The 21,687-nt window shown below is 40.5% G+C and overlaps 1 protein-coding gene across 2 annotated transcripts in view; it reads left to right on the plus strand.

Annotated features, from left to right (window-relative positions):
- SLC25A13 (solute carrier family 25 member 13) overlaps window positions 1-21,687 on the plus strand; it is a 188,159-nt gene that overhangs the window by 125,968 nt on the left and 40,504 nt on the right. For both annotated transcript variants that reach the window (XM_039236270.1, XM_039236271.1), the window contains exons 12-13: window positions 6,592-6,644; window positions 8,266-8,346. In XM_039236270.1, the coding sequence (XP_039092201.1) occupies window positions 6,592-6,644; window positions 8,266-8,346 (134 nt within the window). The remainder of the gene's footprint in view (window positions 1-6,591; window positions 6,645-8,265; window positions 8,347-21,687) is intronic.

Genomic DNA, 21,687 nt, shown 5'->3' on the forward strand with positions numbered 1-21,687 from the left:
ACGTCCTCTGTGCTTGGAGGGCTTTATGTATATGAACCGATTGCATCTTCAAAACTACCCCATGAAGACAGCACTGTGTTTATGTCCATTTTATAGATGTAGAAAGTAAGGTACAAGGACATTGGGCAAGTTGTCCATAATCCCACAGCTAATGGAGAACGGAGACAGCATTCAGACGTGGCAGCCTGCATCCCGACTCCACGCTCTTAATCACCTGGCTCTTCTGCCGCTCAGCAGAAATTATATGGTAGAAAGTTGCTTATCTTCAGAGGTTGAGCAGAGTTTAACTTAAAAAAAATTTTTTTTAATGTTCATTTTTGAGAGAAAGAGAGAGAGAGAGAATGTGAGTGGGGTAGGGGTAGGGAGAGAGGGAGACACAGAATCCAAAGCAAGCTCCAGGCTCTAAGCTGTCAGCTCAAACTCACGAACCATTGAGATCATGACCTGAGCCAAAGTTGGACGCTTAACTGACTGAGCCACCCAGGCACCCTGAGCAGTGTTTAACTTTTTAACAGAAACATTTTAACTTATAAATGTAAAGATGTGTTATGTCTGCACTGCTTCCTTATCTTCGCATAAAGTAAGCAGGGCCACTAGACCCTCTCAGACCAGATGTGCCCTCATATCTTGGGCACAACTCTTCTAAGGATGGGTGTAATGCAATGGGGACAGCATTATCCTTCTTACTTAATTCCAGACTGTGAATATGATTCAGGCTGATTTGCCTCTTGTAAGCTGGAAGAGAATCAAGGATATGCCTTGAACAGATTGATGATAGAAACATGACATTTTTGAATACATAATGAAGGCTACGAATAGTATCTAGCTCTTTGTATACATTTACTCACTTAATTATTATAATAAACCAGTGAGTCATCATTAGCATCCCGGTTTTACCAGTGAGAAATCTAGTGTTCAAAGAATAACATTCCCAAGATCACTCAGCATGAAAAAGGTACAGACCTGGGATTCCAGCCCATCTCCCTCAAGCTCCAAAACCCAGGGTCCAAGCCAGTCACTTGCTGCCAAGCCACTGGAAATAAATAGCTTCAATTAGAAGCATTATTAATGAGTTTCTCTCCTAGTCCCTTCCAACTCTGTGGCTCTAAATTATATTTCTGAAAGATTTTTAAGTAAAGAATAGCACAGTAGCCCTCTGATCCAGCACACGGCTCCCAGGAACCCCTTTTTGGGGACCAGATGAAGCTGGATTTAGAGGTTCCTGATGTGGGCTTTGTTCCCAAAACTGCAGCCCAGTTGCTATTGGGTTGCAGAAGGGCTAGTGTGATTTATATCTCAACCCCATGAAATTTGAAGACAAAATACTATATTAATATCGTACCCTGTAAATCTTTTCTCGCATTAGCAGCCTTCTGGTAAAGTTTGCCAGGGAAGCATTGCCCTATGTGCTGATGGAGCTGAACTAAAATGAGAAGATTAGAAAACTAACCACACTAATAAATTTCATTTGAGGCAGTTGGAAAATAGACTGCTGTTTTGACAAGTTAGAAACAACACACACATCCATTCTCTGTTTCTGATGGTTAAAATGAGTTTCCAGAATCCAACAGAAACATCTTATGTTAGGAGCCTGATTTTTCTGCTGAGTTACCCAGATGTCATGCACATATGTACCTTAAACTTCAGTGCGATGGTGTTGAAGTGCCGTAGCCAGATGGGCTTTTTTAGGCATTTCTGAGCCATGTTGCCCACCCCCCGCAAAGTCAAGGAGCCAGAAAGGTTATTGAAATTCCCACCTCTGTGACTTTCTATTGTCCCACGGATCATGACCCCTGTGGAAGGGCATTTACCCAGGGATGAAGGTGTCCAGGCCTACATCTGCAGTGCTGCTCAGATTGCAGTCCACCGCCACCTTTGTTTCTCCATTTAGCCCGGCCAGTCGCCACACATATGGCACTTGCCCAGTGTGTCCTCATGTGCCAACATCTGGCCCAAGTCTTAGGAATGGATCTGTACTTCAGTTTTATTCTTACATAGTTGAAGTTATTCATTCGGTCAAACTCAGGGCCTCTGATTATATTACTTCATTTACTTGTTTTTAAATATTTATTTATTTTGGGGGGAGGATAGGGGCAGACAGAGAGGGAGACACAGAATCTGAAGCAGGTTCCAGGCTCTGAGCTGTCAGCATAGAGCCCAACGTGGGGCTCAAACTCACAAACCATGAGATCATGACCCGAGCCAAAACCAGACACTTAACTGACTGAGCCACCCAGGCGCCCTCTGATTATATTACTTTAATCTTTTAATTACTCTCCATGTCTTAGGTCTGTGCCTTTACCATCTGTCCTTCACCTGCCTCTAGAACTCTTTACTACTTTACTCTGGAAGTTTACTTTAAAAGCCACCCCGTGTGTCTACAGAATTTGGTTCACGCTCCTTCATGTGACCTGGGAGAGAAGCAGTACAGGGCACCAGGTAGGATCAGACTGCCTGGTTCAACCTGTCCCTCTGTCTAACAGATGAGTGACCTTGGACGGGCTCCTGGGAGTCAGCTTGTTTGTTGACGGGATAAAAATAACTTGGACTGAGTTACTGTTTTGACTCGAGTGGATTAAATGTGTTGATTCACAGAAAGCCCATAGAGCAGTGCATGACATGCAGTTAGTGTCCCCCAATACTAGCCATTGTCATTATCCCTACTGCTGCTATATCTGACCCGGCCTACGGGTCTAGCCGCAGCCTTCAGTGATCTTGCCCTAACCCAGAATGTGCCACGATCTTGAGATTTGGGGGCCTTTCACTCACAATTCCCTCTTCCTGGCCATGTTGCCATGGGTAGCACGCAGGACAGGACTACCCACATCTCTTTTCTCCAGTGAACCACTGCCTGTCCTTAAAGATCTAGGTCAGGGACCTCTTCCTCTTAGATGCCATCGTCCCTCCTTTGGGAAACTGGTGCTCTCCATCATGTTCACATAATTCTTTTGATGCCTCTGGGCTGTGGTTCTCACCACTCTTTTTTAAGGTGGTTTATCTCCTTTTGGGGACACCAAGACACCTAGGCTTCCCTTTTCTTCTAATCTGAGAACCTCTCTCAGGGGTGGCACCGATCTTACTACGTCCATCCCAGTTCCTTCCAGTCCCCGGCATGCAAGACACTTGGTAATTGTTTGCTGAACAAATAAATATTTGCTGCCCTATATTTAGTCTTAAATGCAGGGTTTTTTTTTTTTCTCTTTTGTTTGGTTTTGTTTTTTGCTATTCACGGTGCATTACTAAATTTATAGTGAGAAAGACAAATCTCAGTAGCTGAACAGGGTGGCTGAAGTGATTGTACCTAACACTGTAGTCATTCGGCTCTCTGGGCTGTTTTTTATTAGTCTTTTTAAAAGACTGTCACAGGGTAGTTATAGAGACAAGAGATCATCATTTAAATCACAGTGCTCTCAACCCATCCATGGTTTCGGTCAACAATTTAATGATGAGAAAAATACATCTAGCAAGTAAGTATTTAACTAAGTATTTTGGTCCCTGACCTGAATACAGAGCAACATGGGAATTGTAAATGTTAAAATGTAGTTACAACAGCGCACCCTGATATTCTACCTGTGGAAATTAACGCTGTACTTTCATAAAGTAATGACAAAGCTTCTAGTCATATTAGAGACATTGTATTATCTCATATGGTATAGGTAAAAGATTCACAAATGTATGTAGTTTAGGAGGAGAGAACACAGCCTGCTTTGAATAAGAGCACTTTCCTTGCCCCATAGTTCATGTTTTCTGTGTTGCTTTGGTTCATTTAGATTATAAAGAGCACAGCCCTACTCAAACTAGTGAGAGCAGAGCTTGGGGAAGGGTTTACTCGAGAGAGAAGGAAGGCAGAGCTCTCATAGTGATTGCAGGGCAAGAGTGTCCCTAGAAGCTGGCCTCGGAGGGACCTTCTGGAAGATGGTCCAAATGGTTTCTCCCATCTGTGCACCTTTCGTGGGCTGTGTTCTCTCTCTGGCATTTGCTTCACATTCTCTTCTCTCCCCCAACCTTTTCATATCCTTATTTTCTTAATGCTTCATTAGCATGTCCAGGGCTTCAGCTGGCCATGTTCCCTGCTCCACAGGGCATCTTCTCTAGTTTGTGCCCCTGAGCTAACTGGTTCTTCACCTCTGAGGACCTGGTTATGCTCCTGGGGGAAGACTCTTGACTGGCTAGCTCCACTTCCCCCTCCCCCCACCCAGGAATAGAATTTAGTGATTCATCACTGACAGATAACACCCAGTGCTCATCCCAACAAGTACCCTCCTTAATGCCCATCACCCATTTACCCCATCCCCCCACCCAGATCCCTTGAGCAATCCTCAGTCTGTTCTCTGTATTTAAGAGTCTGTTATGGTTTGTCTCCCTCTCTGTTTTTTTATCTTATTTTCCCTTTCCTTCCTGTGTTCATCTGCTGTGTTTCTTGAATTCCACATGAGTGAAATCGTATGGTATTTGTCTTTCTCTGACTGACTTATTTCGCTTAGCATAACACCCTCTAGTTACATCCATGTTGTTGCAAATGGTAAGATGTCATTCTTTTTGATTGCCAAGTAATAGTCCAATGTATATATAAACCACATCCCTTCTTTATCCGTTCATCAGTTGATGGACATTTAGGCTCTTTCCATACTTTCCATATTTAGGCTACTGTAGATAGTTGGCTAGCTCCACTTATGGTACCAGATCATAGGGCCCAGGTTGCTGAACTCAGTGGCTGTGCATATCTTAGGTGTCTTATCCTTATCCAATCAGCTGTGGTCCTGGGGTGAAGCAGGCTCAGAGCATGGCTGCCTAGAGAAGACCTTGCAAACTCATATGAGGATTAAATGAGTTACTAAAGTGCCTGACACAAAATAAACAACATGTGAGCTGTTTTCAAGTTAGTTCCTTTTCAACAACATTCTCATCAGCATCAGCATCCTCATCACTCAGTTCCACAATGAAATGAGTTTTCTCCCATTTTTGTAAATGAAGAGGCTGTTTTGTTTGTACTTTTTTTCAAACCAAAAGCACAGAAAAACATTTCTCTATTCTGAAAACATCAACAGAGCAAGAAAATGATGAATGACAACTGGCAGTTGTCCTCATTGCCATGTTGGCATTCGGGAGCAGGGGAGCCTTGGTGAACTGATGCTCGGGCCCTAAAGGGCAGAGCCTTTCCTAGCTGGAGCAGATTGCCATGATGTCAGAAAGAGGCCCAGGGCTGTCAGATGGATGGATGGATCAGTCGATCGACCTATCTGTCTTTACAAACAAATTTCAAACAAATTATGTTTGAAACCCTGTGCTACTCAATAAAACCCATCTTCAGGCTGGATACACACACAGCCATCATGCTCGTGATCTTTGGCTGTGGGCTTAGGGAGAATGCTGTGTGCCAGGCTGGTCTCTCAGAAGACCTTGAAAGTGAACCCTTTTATGTTGATGAATTAGAAATTTGTCCTTACGGACAAAGGCTAACATTATGAAGCAGTATGACGTCAGGAACGATATATTCTGATCTTCAGGGATAGCTTGCTGCGTGTTTCCAAGAAAAGGCATCTGCCTTTGACTTTATTTTCCTAGAAAGAACAAATGAAAATGATAATATTTCTTAGTTTACCTGTATAGATCCGCTCCTGTGCTTAAGTTCCTTTCCTAGAAGCGTCCGTTACGTCTCGCTTGTGCTCTAATTCATAATTCCCACTCTGCCTACATGTTTAAAACCGAACTCTTCACTTCTCACCCCTTGATCTCTACCCAGGTATTCATGTCAAACCCACTTTTTCTTTTGCAGTCTCCTCTCTGGACCTACACGCGCGCACACACGCTATTAGTATATCCTGTGTTTTTTCCAGATAGCAACTAGAATTGGTCTTTTTAAAATATGAATTAGCATATCACTTTCCTGATTGAGACTTGTAATTACTTTTCATCAAGCTCAGGACCTTGGCGTACCATGTGTCAGTAGCATCTGGCCCCGACCCATGTCATGGCTCACGCCTGCTTTGTGCGAGGGAGCTCACCAAGGTCCACCTTCACTTTTGAGCACACCAGGCTTGTTTCTTCTCTGCTTTCTTTGCCTTATCTGTTCCCATTCCAGAAATGCATTTTCCCCTAGTTGTCATGTCTTCAGGAAGGCCTCTCCCTTCTTTCTGTCTGAGACTGGTCAGAGCAAGAACCTTGTTTGTTTTGTGCTTGCTGCTAGGTGAGTGAATGGCTAACCTGTGGGCCTTTTGGGGTAGGAGGGATGAGAAAAGTGTTAGAAAAAAATAATATATCCACTACAGAGCACTTATTTCACTTACTTAAGAGTCAGGAGGGAAAAGAACAAACTTATGGAATAATGAGATTTCCTACATCACTATACTGTTGATTTACCCAACGTGCAAACGATCCAGAATATGAGAGGAATTTGCTTGGGCCTGATGTGGCTCTTAGACACATTAGTACTTGCACATGCCATTCCGCGTATTCTCATTAAAAGTAATAGCAGAAAATCGCAGCAAAGATTTCCCCAGTTTTTAGATGGTGATCCCCTCTTTAGAGCTGTTGATTTATTTAGTTAACAGTAATTTATTTAATATACTTCTACTTTTTGCTGTTTTTTAGGTCTGTTGCCACAGTTATTGGGAGTGGCCCCAGAGAAGGCCATAAAACTTACAGTAAGTCTTTTGAGTTGATGCTTCTTTTGAAGGGAGTTTGCATACACTCAGGAGTCTAGCAGATACTCTTATGGGAAACAGCTGATTTGTGTTTCCTCAGAGGCGCTGGCTGATCCAGACCGAGGCCCCTCGTGACACATAGCTTCTCACTGTCCTCCCTGAACCCCGGACATCTACAAATGTGATGTTACATTTGAACAAAATTTGTGGTGGCTACTACCGCCACTGCCACTGCAGAGGAGGCAGCAGTTGCTGCTAAGTTTGCCTCAATACCGACCATATTTGGTACTTTACATGTATGATCTGTTAGTGTTTAATCTCAAGCAGAGTGTGACCCAGAAGTTAGATAAGGAAAGTGTGGCCCACAGGGTTTAAGTATTTATCTGTGTTCACACAATTCAGGAGTAGAAAGATTGGAATTCGAAATCAGATTTTCCTGATTCTGAAGCCCAGTTACATGTGCTGTTTATAGAAATTGTGTTTCAGGTACATTCTTTAAGCATCTGCCAGGCTGCATGTTCAGGGTCTGAGTTCTAGTTGAAGTTGATCTTTTATCCAGTGCCAGGTCCTTGTGTGACAGATGGGCGATATTCAGGAAGCTTGTGGAATGGGTGGATGCTGCCTTTATATCACGAAGGTCATAAAGCCCCAGAAAGTTCAATCCTACTTCAAGATTGGGCTCTGTAGCCTTGGTGCCTGAGATTTTTTTTTTTTACTGTGTTGCTGTGTGACCTTGGGACAACTAATCTTCTCTGGCTTGTAGCTTCCCAAACCATGATTGATTCTTAAAATTGCTTGTAGTACATATCATTTCAAGTACATGATAATTAATTAATGTTACTGATGTTGAGAATCCCTAGATACTGAATTTCTATTAAGCTGAAAAACCTACTTACCCAGCTTTGTCTCAGTAATGAGTTTTGTTTTAGATTAAATTTTGCTAGAAGACTTGAAAATGATTTTTAATCAAACCCTGTGAAATAGCTTTTAACTTCTAAATCCTTTGTTTTTATTTTGTCCCTCATGTCAGTATGTCTCTTATGCTAGTGTGGTTGCCAGACATATTTGCATTTTAAGCTGGTAAGCCATCTCCTTTCCTTCCCTTCGCTCTTCCCTTTGCTCTTCCCTTCCTTCTTCCCATCCCCCTTCTCTATTCTATTCTATTCTATTCTATTCTATTCTATTCTATTCTATTCTATTCTTAATATTCTGTTTTTAAGTAATCTCTACCCCCAGTATGGGGCTGGAACTCACAGCCCTGAGATCAAGAGTCACATGTTCCACCGACTGAGCCAGCCAGGTGCCCCTAGTCATCTATCTTTCAGTTTTTTTCTCCCTGAAACATCTGGAAGATAGATAGATAGATGGATAGATGGATGGATGGATGGATGGATGGATGGATGGATGGATGGATGGATAGACAGACAGACAGACAGACTACATGGATAGACTACATGGATAGTTGAGGGCATTTCTCAAACTCTTTTAAGATCCTTAATTTATTTAGTTTATGATTACTTCAGTATGATGACAGAGAAAAAGAACATATATATGTTGTATATTTATATGTGTTTAATGCCTTTATATTTTTTATCAGCTTCTGTAAATATTTTTCTTCAAGGTGAATGATTTTGTGAGAGATAAATTTATGCACAAAGATGGTTCGGTCCCACTTGCAGCAGAAATTCTTGCTGGAGGCTGTGTAAGTACCTTTCGCAGAACTCTGTTTGAAAAGATTGTTTCACATGCATATCCCTACCATGGTAACCTAATGTGGACTAAGGCTTCTGTTCAACCACAGATCCTGTGCAAGGGCAGAGCCTTCTAGGGCATGGACAGCCATTCCTGAGATGGAAGGGTAAACGTTCCTGATCTTATTGCCTGTTAAGTCATGCCTGTTAAGTCCATCATGCTTTTGGTTGGTTCTGCAATAGAAGTCATTTGTGGCAGAAGTGTTTGGCCTTTGAAAGAATCTTTGCTAACCTTTTTCTGAAGTTAATTTGTAGCACGTTCTTTCCTCATGACACCCTCTGCTGGGTCAGGCACTTAAATTTGTAGTTTGGAGTCAGCAGCCATAGCTCTGTGCTTTGCTTTACCTTACAATACCAGCAACTCCTCAAGCTTCCCTATGCTTCTAGAAAAAGGACACTGGGGAAAAAACTGGCTGACTGTGCTCTGCATTGTTAAAACTGCTTGGAATGAGTATTTCTTTATATGGATGAACAACCTGCATCTTGTTCTTAAGCTCTACGAAACATGATGTCTTGTTTTATCTCATGTACAGGTTTGTTCATGTGAATGCAAATACTTTAAGTAAATTAAACTCTTCTACAAAGACTGGCACTATTTAAAGATAAGGTTGGTTAAATAAACGGACTTTGATCACTAGGGCAGTACAATATTGGTGTATTTTCCATCTAGTCCTATGTTTCTTATGAGAATGATGAAGTCACTTTTTTTTAATTAGCTCATTCTGTGCAGGGAGTGTTACTCACAAAATGATCTTTTCTTGAAGATCATTGCATTTAGATGCTGAGCAAACACCTGAGAATATTGAACCTTTGTTTGGAAAGGGCTTATTGTCCTCACATTGAATGGGGGTTCCCTGAATGTAGCAGGAACTAAGAAGTCCTAGTCCTGGTAGTTCTTAAGAGATGGGCGGAATTTGGCTAGTGCCTGACTCTCTTTCTGTTTGATCACTGACCTGTCATAGATGGCCAAGTAGGATCCCCTTGTCCTGTAACTTTAGGAGCATTCAGGGTGGGAAAAGGGAGGCTTTAATGTCCTAAATAAAAAGAGCACACAATAATAATCAAAAAGATCATTATTAGAAGGTGTAACAGCTGCTCCTCCTGAGAAGCACTCTTCATTTGAAACAACCACAGTGTCCATTTAAGTAACTAGATTTTGTCATCGCAGAGTGGCGTGGCCATAGTGTGGCCTGGCCTCCAGGCTGGCTCACGGGTCTGAGCCAGCAAGGTGTTCCTGTAAGTCCCCTGGGTTTGCTTTTCTGAAAACGCAAGGTTTTAAACCTGCTCGAAAAGACAGGATTGTAGATCTCTGTAAGAATTTAAAATGTGAAATTAATTATATGAAGCTGCTCAAGATTTTGGCAATAATCTGGAGGTTTATTTTCTTTCTCATGAAAACATTTTGCCTGCACCCGGGCCTGGGTGCCAGGGAGATGGGTTGTGGCACGTACTGTCTGCTGTAGGTGGTCTTGCTCTCCTGTCTGTGGGCGCCCATTTCAAACACAAACGCGGGTTGGCATCAGAAGTGGGTGCCTCATCGTCGTAAAGAGGTGCAGCCCTTCTTCAAACCTGATCTAAACACAGGCTTAAAACTGGAGCCGCTTGGGCTTTGCGGCTATTTAAACTATCTGCGAAAGGAGGTCTGCCGTCCTTCATCTCACGGGCTGGTAGACAGCGGGGTCCTCGGTATCCCAGGTCTCCCGTGTTGTCCCCGCCACCAACGCTGCTTTAAGACGTAAGAGTTTATTTTTCAAGTGAGCAATCCCGTAGGTAGCAAACAATCCAGACCCTTCAGATCTCTGAGCGGTGGGACACATGATCCCATCTTCAGTGTGTTTTTAAAGGAGCTGCACCTTCCCTTGGCAGCTGCGACAGCGTCTTCCCGTCCTCGGAGCCAGACACACACCTTAGAAAGTCCTGTGAGCTCCACAGCCTCGTCTCCCCACTGGGAACACAAAGGGCTTTGAAAGCTTGTGTCACGTGGCCAGCTCCCTTGCTTAGTTCACCCGAGCATGCCAGGCACTGACTTCTACATCCCCGGGGAGCTCCCCTTGCTTCATTATTACTGAGAATTAGTACACATGGCTGACTTTTCCCTTGTAACCAAAGCTGGTCATTTCTTTGAATAAAGCCTTTTCTGTTTTATTATCTGTTTTCTGCAAAAACAGGGAAAATACTCCGGGAGGTATAAAGGTATAAAGGCCGTTACCTTTATAGCACTTAGCAAAACTAATAGTCCGTTTCATTATTGTTTCAGAAAAAACAACCACAATGATAGCAAATTTGGGGGAAAAGGCAGTAAAATTAATGCCCTTTCTTAATTTATTTTTGATATAGTAAAATCTCTAACTGAAGAGATTAAAAACTCTTCAGTTTCATTGAGGTGGATAAAAGGGTTAAATCTGACTCAATTTTTAAAGTCGTCATTTGCACTGAGATTAGCTTTGGTTTAGAGCACTGTTAAAAATTTGATTTCAGTTTTCTGAGCATTTTTGTAGATTCACACTTAACAGTAGTGATGTATTCAGCACAGTTCAAGACTAATCTAAATGCTGAGCCTGGGGTTTGCAAACTCTGAGTCTGAAAAGTTCTTTGTGGTTTGTGTTTTCTCCATACCTTGGTTTTCTACGTGCAAAGTTAGGCTAGTAGTTGTAGGATTTGGACAGAGACCCAGATCCTCAGGCACCCCAGCACAAACATATATACCTTCTGTTTCTTTCCATCTTTCCTCTTCTCGGGTCAGGAGCTTAGCCCCTGTAGGGGAACATGATTGGGGGTCACTGTCAGTGATGGTGGGGCTCACAGTAAATGTGACAGAGCAAAAGGGGCCTGTCACTACCCATTTCAAAGTAGGTTCCCAGCGACTTTAAAAACTAATATTATCTCTCACCACGTTGTTGTTATTACTGTGTTTTTGCTGCTTATAAATAACACAGGTAATGCCATCTGGTCTGTACGTGTCCGTCCTTAACATAATAATTGTGTATTGATTGTCTTCTCTGCATTCAGTGAAATCCTGAGGGGTCTGGGATCTTCAATTTTTGATCCTTTGATCTTAACAAGTCCTCAGATAAGGAAATACAAGTGGTGTCATGACTGGTTTCCAAGGAGAATTTAAGTATGATGATTAACTTATTTGACAGGAAAATAAATCTACATTGAAATAGAAAGAAATGAAATAATATTCACCAGGGAAAAAAGATGTCAAAGGACGAACCTCTCTTTTTTAAAGCTCATAGTCAGTAAAAATTATTTGCATACCAATAGAAAAATAATAGCATTTTGTAATAATTTTTAGGGAGACACGTAAACATGCTTTTTGAACAATAGTCCTTTGACAATGGGCCCACAATATTCTTTTCCTGTTGAGACCCATACTCATAAACAATGCACGTGCTCATTTGTGTGTATGTATGTGTGTGTAATATATCTCATGCTTGTGGAAGTTTATATTCATTTTAAGTGACAGAAATAATTGATTTGCTCACATCACTGGTTTTGGAAGGGACTGGTGAGAATATCACCACTGATGAAAACATGGCATGAAGAGCAATCTTAATTGTCATCCCCTACAAGTTTGACCCTAACGTTGCCTGTATTCCCATTCTTACGGCAATTCCCATATGCGTGATACTTTTATGCCTGTTTGTATAGCAGTATATCAGAGACCACTTTTGAGGCAGGTTTTTATCATTCATTTTTTTTTTTTTACATGACATTCAATTGCAGTTAATCCTCACTATTTAAAAAACAAAATGATGCAAGACACCGACATGCCTACTACCTAATGTAAGACGTCAAATTTGACAAATACGACTGGAGGTCTCCCCCCGTATCTGGCACAATAGGTTTTCCCTCCCTGCCGCTCCCCCCCCCCCCAAGAAATAACCCTGTCTCGAAATTGGTGATTTTCATTTCCATGCATGTCTTTATGCTTTTTATGAGTATATTCCTGAGCAACGTAAATGTTTGCTTTCTGAGGCTTTATTCTGACTTCGTGCTATAGGAGCAACTCGTGATTCTTACATTGATGCCGTTGCATTTTTTCCCACTAGCCCAGCTCCTGTGCTTTGCTTGCAAGAAAAGAATAAATTTTTAAATGAGAAAATTCTATTCAAATGTTGTCATGTGGTATACAGTGAGTATGCCTGTTATAGATGTGTGGATTTATGTGATTTTATATAGCTATAATTGGAATAGTGTATTTACTTAACCAACGTTTTGTAACTTGGAGTTTCTTCCCTGAAGTCCTTTCTTCAGTCTCACTGTTTAAACTCCTGCCCAACACTAAGTAGATTTGAAATGATAACCCTCTGCACTGGCAGCACACACAGTCCCTATCTGCCTTATGGTCCTTGCTCATTGCCTCCTTCCTGATGGGAATGATACTAGTGTTCTTGAGGAGAAGAAGCATCCTGGTTATCTATTGCTATATAACAAGTCATCCTAAAACTTATTTTATTGTTTCTGTGGGTTGACTGGGCTCAGCTGGGCACTTCTCATATGTGATCTCCATGTGGTTATAGGTAGCTGGGGTTACAGTCATCTGAAGGCTTGACTGGGACAGATGTCCAAGATGACTCACACTTGTGGCTGGCAGTGATGCCAGCGAGGCTGTTGTCCAGAGCTCCTAGTGTGGCTTTTCTGGGTAGCTTGGGCTTTTCAAACCTTGGCAGCTTGATTCTAAGCAGGAGCTTCCCAAGAGAAGGCATTCTGAGAGTCCCAGGCAGAAACTGCAAGACTTCTTAGGATCATCTGACTTTGAATGTCACTCTTGCTCTCTTCTCTTGGTCAAACAAACCACTTATGCCAAGGATCAAGAGGAGAGAAATTAGAATCTATCTTTCAATGAGAGTAACAGTAAAAGGATCTTTCAACTATCTCTGGAGGGTTCATTAGGCAGTATTAAAGGATGAGAACATCCTCATTGTCCCCTACTTGATATTTCATAGTTAATCCCATGTCTTCTCCAAGGATCTATTGCTGATTCTAGAACTGATTCCTGCTCCAGATTGCTCTTGGTTGCAGCGAACAGAAACTCATGAAAGTAGCAATAGCTGAATGAAGGTTTACCTTGAGGATATACATGAAATAAAAGGATTGAGGCAGCTCTGGGAACTGGCTGCTTTCTGCATTTTCTCCTGTTTGTCATCGTGGCCTCTCTCACAGTGATTTTGTATCTCTCTGCACATTTTTTTAAAGACTCTGTTTTTTTTCTCAAAGCAGTTTTAGGTTCACAGAATTGGGAGAAAAATAGAGATTTCCCAAATACCTCCTACCCCTTCCAATGCATAAATTTCATCACTATCAACATCCCTCACCAGAGTGGTGCATTTGTTACAACTGATGAACGTACAGTGATACATCATTACCACTCAAAATCCAGACTTTATCTTAGGGTTCATTCATGGTATTAAACATTCAATGGGTTTGGACAAACATATAATAAAATAAATGTATCGTGTTAATAATCATACAGAGTATTTTTCCTGCCCTAAAAATCCTCTCTGCTCTACCTGTTTATCTCCCTTTCTCTTCTACTCCTAGCAACCATTGATCTTTTTACTGTCTCCATAGATTTCCCTTTTCCAGAATATTCTATAGTTGGAATCATGTAATATATAGCCTTTCTAGATTACCTTCTTTTACTAGTGATGTGTATTTAAGGTTCTTCTGTGTCTTTGATGGTTTGATGGCTCATTTCTTTTTATACTCAATACTATTCCTTTATTTGGATATACCAGCAGTTTATTTATTCATTCTCCTACTAAAGAACGTCTTCACTTCTTCCAAGTTTGGGCAATTACAAATAAAACTGCTATAAACATCCTTATGCAGATTTTTGTTGAAAATGTAAGTTTTCAACTCCTTTGAGTAAATATCAAGGAGTACAGTTGTTGGATCTTCTATTAAGGTATGTTTAATTTTATAAACAAAGAGTATGTTTCATTTTGTAAGACTCCTCCAAACTATCTTCCAAAGTGGCTACACTATGTTGCATTTCCACCAGCAACAAATGAGAGTTCCTGTTGCTTCACATCCTTGCCAGCATTTGTCATTATCAATGTTCTGCATAACCTTTTTTATTTTTAGAGAGAGAGTATGTGAGTGGGAAAGAGGGGTGAGGGGCAGAGGGAGGGAGAGAGAGAATCCCAAGCAGGCTACAGGCTCAGCATGGAACCTGACACAGGACTCGATCCCATGACCCTGGGATCATGACTTGAGCCAAAACCAAGAATTGGACACCCAACCAACTAAGCCACCCAGGCACCCTCCGTTTTATTTCTTTTTCTGCATAGCTTTTTATTTTGCTTATCTATTTCTTCTCTTCCTCATAGCGTTGACCTCTTCAAGAATCCCCTTCATGTTCTTGCTGGCCATCTTGCCTCTCTCCCTAACAAATGACCTTCAGCTTCTTTTCATCCTCAGCCCCAACTAATTAGTGCAAGTGGCTCAATTTTGTTTCATTTTGTTTTTCATTTAATTATTAGAGGGGGAATTTGATTGGCAAGCATCTGCTTCATGTGTCAAGCTGTAGATCAGCGTTGAGTCATGACCCCACCCAGAAAGTAATAACTTTGCTTAACACTGTCATTTGTTTCAACCATCTTTAAATGCATTCAAACACTGTTTGTACTTGCATTTTGGTTTTTAGGTTGAGTTCTGTACAGATCCCATGAATAATAGTGTATGTACTTTTGTCATAAAGTATACCCAAAGGCATATATGCTTTATGATTGAGTTTAAAATCCCTTGAGGTTTTAGACCAAATTGTATCAGACCCGAGAGAAAAGGTCCTCATGTAGTGAACACACGCGCTCTGATAATCATCTAAGAAGTCAGATTGCCTGAAATGGATTTAAGTCCTACTTCTGTGATCTTTCTCTTCTCAGGGTTTTATGTGGAGATGTGGTCCCACAGTGTAGTTTTCTTGAGGCAGAATTTTTATTTATGTGTGTAAGTGTCTTTGCACATATCCTACTTACAAATACAGAATGATGTAAGTCTCGGTCATTAAGTTCAGTTTCTGTGAGGTTGTGCCTGTGTGACATGTCAAGTAGCCAAGATTTATTATGATTTATATTGATACTGTGGAAATAAGTGTATTATTTTTTAATGCTTGCATCTTTATTCTTTTAATTTTTTGTTTATTTATTTATTTTGAGAGAGCATGAGCAGGGGAGGGATAGAAGCCCCGTGTAGACCCCAACGCAGGGCTCAAACTCACGAACTATGAGATCATGACCTGAGCCAAAATTAAGAGTCTGACCCTTAACTGACTGAGCCACTCAGGCGCCCCATTGCTTGTGTCTTTATAGTTCATTTATAGTTTAATGAAAATCTAACGGTTAGTTACATTGTTTTCAAATTTTTATCATTGTTATTGTTTGGAGTATTCTCTGGGAGGATTTTTGGGATACCCCCCAAAATGTATGCCCATATTGTAAGTTTTCTTTCCTTCCTCCCTCACTCCCTCATTCTCAATGGCAATTTCTATTTTAATAGATGACTTTCAACAAGATTGAAGTGAACTAAATTATTTTTGCTTTCATAAGCTTTACATTATTTATTTTTCTTTTCATTCATTTCCATATACTTACTAACTTAAAATTGTACCAAACACATATTTTAGTCATGATTATATCACAGACATTTTCTATATTTCAACATATATTGTGCCTTTTAATTATGGAAAAAAATAGCCATATTAAAGATAAGGTAGAAAACAAAGCAAAAGAAACTAGCTGTAATTCACTTCTGGTATTGTAAATTGTCTTAATTTGTACACATGCTTTATCCCTCTCCTTCCTCTGTGTTGACTCCAGGGCTTAGAGACTGCATCAGGTATTATGTCTGACCTGTATGTTTGTCAGGTATGGTCTGGCTTTTCCACCTAAGGAGCTCTTCCTTTATAGCCTTGTGCTGTCAGCTGATTGCATCCTGGGGATCCTGAGTAAATGCTGCCTGAAATAAGACATCTATAAATGCTAAGGACAGGACCTACGTCAAACTGTTACACCTGTGTACCTAGCATTATAGCTGATACATGGGAGAGGCTTTAAAATATTTATTGAATGAATAAATGCTTGACGAGAAGGTTTTGTGATGAGGGCAGTAAACATAGGGTAGTTATTTTATATACTAAGTTGCTTTTAACTTAGATACAAACAGTCATTGAAGAGGCAGTAACTACAGGGATCAGAGTGTAAAGGAATTGATGGACTTTAGGGAATAGCAGTAACATGTCTACATATGTACATACCCAGAATGTTTCGTAAGAAATGTTTTCCATGATAACTCGGTAAAGGAACCAGCCTTTAAAAAACTTCTGTTTATTTTATTTGGCTTCATTCCAACCCCCAAATATATACAGAACCTTAGGAACAGGATGAATATAAAACACTTGGGGAATTTGATAGAGTTTATTTTATTATTACTTATGTTAGCAGAAAAGATTTTATTGAATGGTTAACATGTGAAATTATCATGTCAGAATCATGAAGAAGTCATACAAAAGAGTGCCTTTAAAACAAAAGAGACTAACAATGAGATTCCACTACCCACTTATTAGAATGGCTGAAATCTGGAACACTGAGAATATCAAATGCTGATGGGGATGTGGAGCAAAAGGAATTCTTATTCATTGCTGGCACAGCCACTTCAGAACATAGTTTGGAGATTTCTTACAAAACTGAACTTACTGTAAGATCCAGCAATTGCACTCCTTGTTATTTACCCAAAGAAGTTGAAAACATATTTTCAACAAAAGCCTGCACAAAGATGCTTATAGCAGCTTTATTCATAGCTGCCAAAACTTGGAAGAAACCAAGATGTCCTTCAGTAGGTGAACGGATAAATAAACTGTGGTACATCCAGACAAAGGAATATTATTGAGTCTAAAAAGAAATGAGTTATTGAGCCATGAAAAGACTTGGAAGAACCTTAAGTGCATATTACTAAGTGAAAGAAGCCAATCTGGAAAGGCTGCATACTGTATGATTCCAACATAGAATCCAGGATAGAACAGTCTGCAAAAGACCAAAACTGTGCAGACAGTAAAAAGATCAATTGTTGCTAGGGATGGAGGAGAGAGAGAAGTGAATAAGCAGAGCACAGAGGATTTTTAAGGCCATGAAAATACTCTGTGTGATATTACTGTGATAGATCTGTGTCATTATATATTTTTCCAAACACATAGAATGTACCAAGAATGAACCCTAAGGTAAACTATGGGCTTTGGATGATTATGATATGTCAGTGTGGATTCATCAGTTATAACAAATGTAGCACTCTGGTAGGGAGGGTTGATAATGGGGAGGCTATGCGTGTGGTGGGTGTGCCTAGGGTATATGAGAAATCTGTGAACCTCCCTCTCCATTTTTTTTTTTTTTTTGTAAACCTGAAACAACTCTAAAAAAATAAATAAATAAAAGAGCCAATAGCAAAAAATGCTAGCCTTGGCAAACTAAGTTTGGAGGTTTCTGAGAAGCCCGTCGGGCAGCTCCATCACAGTTTGGCCAGAAAGTCTTCTGGTGGATGGGACTAAGGGACTAGGCTGGATGAGAATTCTGCTGTCTGGCTGCTTCTAGGAAAAGCCCTTTGTCCAAATTTCTGCTTGACTTGGAGAAGAAATAAAAGAACCATCTGCTGGCACTAAGGGTCCGTCAGGATGACCTCCCTAGTTAAGAGCTGCCCTTTGGTGGCCCAGAAATGTCATCTCATTAGGGGAAAGTCCAACTGGCAAAAGACCCTGAGCCAGCCTGATGTCTCTTTTCTATTTTCTCCCTTCTGTGGCAGTCTCAGCCTGGTTTGACTCAAAACCAGGTTTGACTTCAAACCCTGGGCCATTCTTCTGGTTATCTAATCAATAGGGGAGGGGTTTGTTATGATGTGAAAATATGAAGAAAGATTGGGTCACAGCTCTCATACGCTTTAGACACTGAAGGTCTGTAAATCATTAAATGATTCTGGTAGTAGCAGTCAAAATATACATGTATCACAGCCAGAGCCCAAATGTGAACATATTTGACAGGTCTGTAACTTCATTGCTTTTTAATGTCAGTCAAACAGATTCCACTTTGGTTTCTTGGCCAGGCTTCCTATTAAAATGCTATGAAGTTGAAAATATGAAACTTAATATTTGTAAAACATGTAAACAGCATAGCCTTTTTCCACATTGCCATGTAGTTAAGAAATTAAGAGTAGGGAAATTTCAATTTGGTATCTCTAGAAAACAATTATGTGGTGAGAATCTATTCTCTTTTAAAGTTTCTTAGTAGTCTAGTTACAGATTTTTTTACTTAAGAGCTTAATTTACACACTCAGTCAAAGTAGAAAATCCTGCCTTGTTTCATGTTTGGAGATGTGCATTTAGTCAGACAGTCTGAGTATGCAAATTGGTTTGTTAGGGTTGCCATGACCTAATGCCACAGACTGCATGGCTAAGTACTAGAAAGCCGGAAGTCCAAGATCAAGGTGTCTGCAGGTGTGGTTCTCTTCTGAAGCCTCCATTCTTTGCTTGCAGATGCCCATCTTGTGTCTTCATGTGCCATCCTTCAATCCGTTGTTGCTTGTGTTCTAAGCACCTGTAAAGACTCCAGTCATGAGGAACTAGGGCCCACCCATTCGACCTCATTTTTACCTTAATTGTCTCTCTAAAGGCCTTCTTTCCCAAAACAGTCACATTCTGAGGTATAGGATTAGGTCTTCAACATATGAAGTTTAGAGAGACCCAACTTAGCTTATAACACTAAGGGTTAGGCTAAAGGTTTTTTCTCAACTTGCAGTGAGGACTGAACTTCTTGACTGTACAGAGTGATAACCTCCCCTGTGATGGTACTGGGCACTGAATCTAACACTTGCCTTTCGGAGCTAGATAGAGGGTGAGGGGTCTCTTGGTCTCACACCCCCTCACAGTTGCCAGCTTCTTTAGGAGACTGTTGAATTCCTGTATTCCATGTTGCGAAGTACCTGGCTGCTATTGGGTACTGTGTTTTAATTTAATTCATCCACTACTATTTGCTAAATACTTTTTTTTTTTAACTTATGATCTTTTATTTTTCTTTTTAAGTAAGCTCTGTGCCCAACATGGGGCTTGAATATACAACCCTGAGATCAAGAGTTGTATGCTCTACGGACTGCGCCAGCCAGGCACCTCCCTGTGATCGTTCTATATGATAAGAATATCTATTCTACGTACAAATTATTCTCAGGTCTCCATGTAACATTGAGTTAGTAAGAGAGTAAATAGAAAATACCTTGAATCTTAGATTTCTTAAGAAATCTTTATTTTCCAATTCATCTAAATATCAAATACTATCATCACTTGAGTATTCATTTTATATGTAATGTGCATCGTTAGGCATTTACCAGTGTAGACCTTTTATCTAGTTACAATTTTATTTGTATCCAAATAATCAAAATACTGTATTTAGATTTTAGTTTAAAAAAGCCATATTCCATAACTTCATATTAATCTATTTTTGACACATGTAAGCACACATTTTAGAATGTCAGTGTGCAATTAGATATTCTTAGCACATGTCATTTGTGAAAAGCACTTTAAATCTAAGTACATTCAATTGAGCATAATTAAAATATCAAGATACACATTCTTCATATACATTTTGCCACTTAATTTTTTAAGTAGCTATAAGTATCTACCATGTGCATTCAAATTAAAGGGAGGTGATTAAATACAGTTATATTTAATGCTTTTAGTTTAAAATATAGGAGGAATTGCACTATGTTAAAAAAAAAAAATACACCACTACGTTTTCTGTGGACGGCAGATTGATGACAGGATTGATTTTTTTTTTTTTTTTAATGCAAGACTGTTAATAGTTTCTGAATATTCTCAAGACTTTTGCCTAGAATGGTTTGGGGACTGGGGGCAGATCATAAGAAAGCATGCTTTTTCATCTTGTGAGTTTTTTTGACTCAACTCCTCAGGTCCTAAGAGAGAATGTTCAGGGGTACTATCTAGGTTAGGAAAGAAGCTTTGGAGAAGCTTCACCTATTAGTTCATAATAGGTGAAAGAAAATGGATCCCAGGGAAATATGAACTGGAGCTTCTGAACCAAACCTTTAGATAATGTGTTTAAGCTGTGGCTATTTTCCAAAGTTTAATAATCAGCAGCCTTGGTAAGTCATTAAAAATTTTTTTTAGTATTTATTTTTGAGAGAGAGACAGACAGAGCGAGAGCAGGGGAGAGGCAGAGAAGGGGAGGCACAGAATGCGAAGCAGGCTCCAGGCTCTGAACTGTCAGCACAGAGTCCAGGGCGGGGCTAGAATTCACACCAGGAGATCATGACCTGAGCCAAAGTCAAGACACTTAATTGACTAAGCCACCCACCCACGCCAACTTTTTAAGGCATATAACTTTAAAACCTACTTGTTCACAGTTATTGGACCTGAACTATGTTAGGATCACTTTAGTGTGAAGGTCACTGACCTTGGAGTACTTGGGTAGTGCGTTAGGGTCCTGTAGTATGTTGCCTTTCTAAATATTTGATTCTTGACATTCTGTTTTTAAAAAAAGTAGATGAATCACTTCCCACAGTAAAATTACTATGCAGCCTCAGAAGCATTAACAGTGAAGTTAATCATTACATAACACGGCAAGAGGAATTTGGGTGCTAAAATTGTGAAAAAGAAGAAATCAAGCTTATAGTAGCACCTGGTCAATAAGCCAAATCTGACGGAAACCACATTTCAGGTTCTTTGCAGACTATCTAGCCCATTTCGGAGAGGGGGTATTAGAGGGGAAAAAACCTGTAATTTTACTTTGAGCTGTGAGGAGTGTGGCATGTGAAAAATTAGAGCATTTGGAAATAATGATGCTTGGTGTCGATAGAGCCCTGTTCATTTGAGAAGCTTGGTGCTTGGACTTCACGCTGACATAGTTGTAGCTCCCACAGTCTTATGTGCCTTTCTCATTGCTCTCAGCCCTCCTGGATGCACAGGTGAATTTATGAAGATCATGGATTTTAGACAGGAATCACAAATGCTGAAACTGTCCTGGAGACGTGGACTTGGATTTGTATTGGTAGCGAAATGGGGCATCCAGCATTCATTTGAGACCACTTTAAAGGCCCGAAACATTAGAAGTTGATCTTGAACGTAAAGGGTATTTGTGTGGCTTTCCTTCCAGCAGTCAGATTACCTGGTCAGAAGAATGTGCACTGTGCCTCGTTTTCAGCAGGGGGGAACCTCGTGTCTGTCTCAGTTCCTTTTGTGACCGGTGATGCTCATTTCCAAAGTGGTTTGCTAGTGTTGGGGGCGGTCCACA

This window comes from Hyaena hyaena, unplaced genomic scaffold, assembly GCF_003009895.1.
Source record: "Hyaena hyaena isolate Hyena2069 unplaced genomic scaffold, ASM300989v1 scaffold_109, whole genome shotgun sequence".
In the NCBI taxonomy this organism is placed as follows: Eukaryota; Metazoa; Chordata; class Mammalia; order Carnivora; family Hyaenidae; genus Hyaena; species Hyaena hyaena.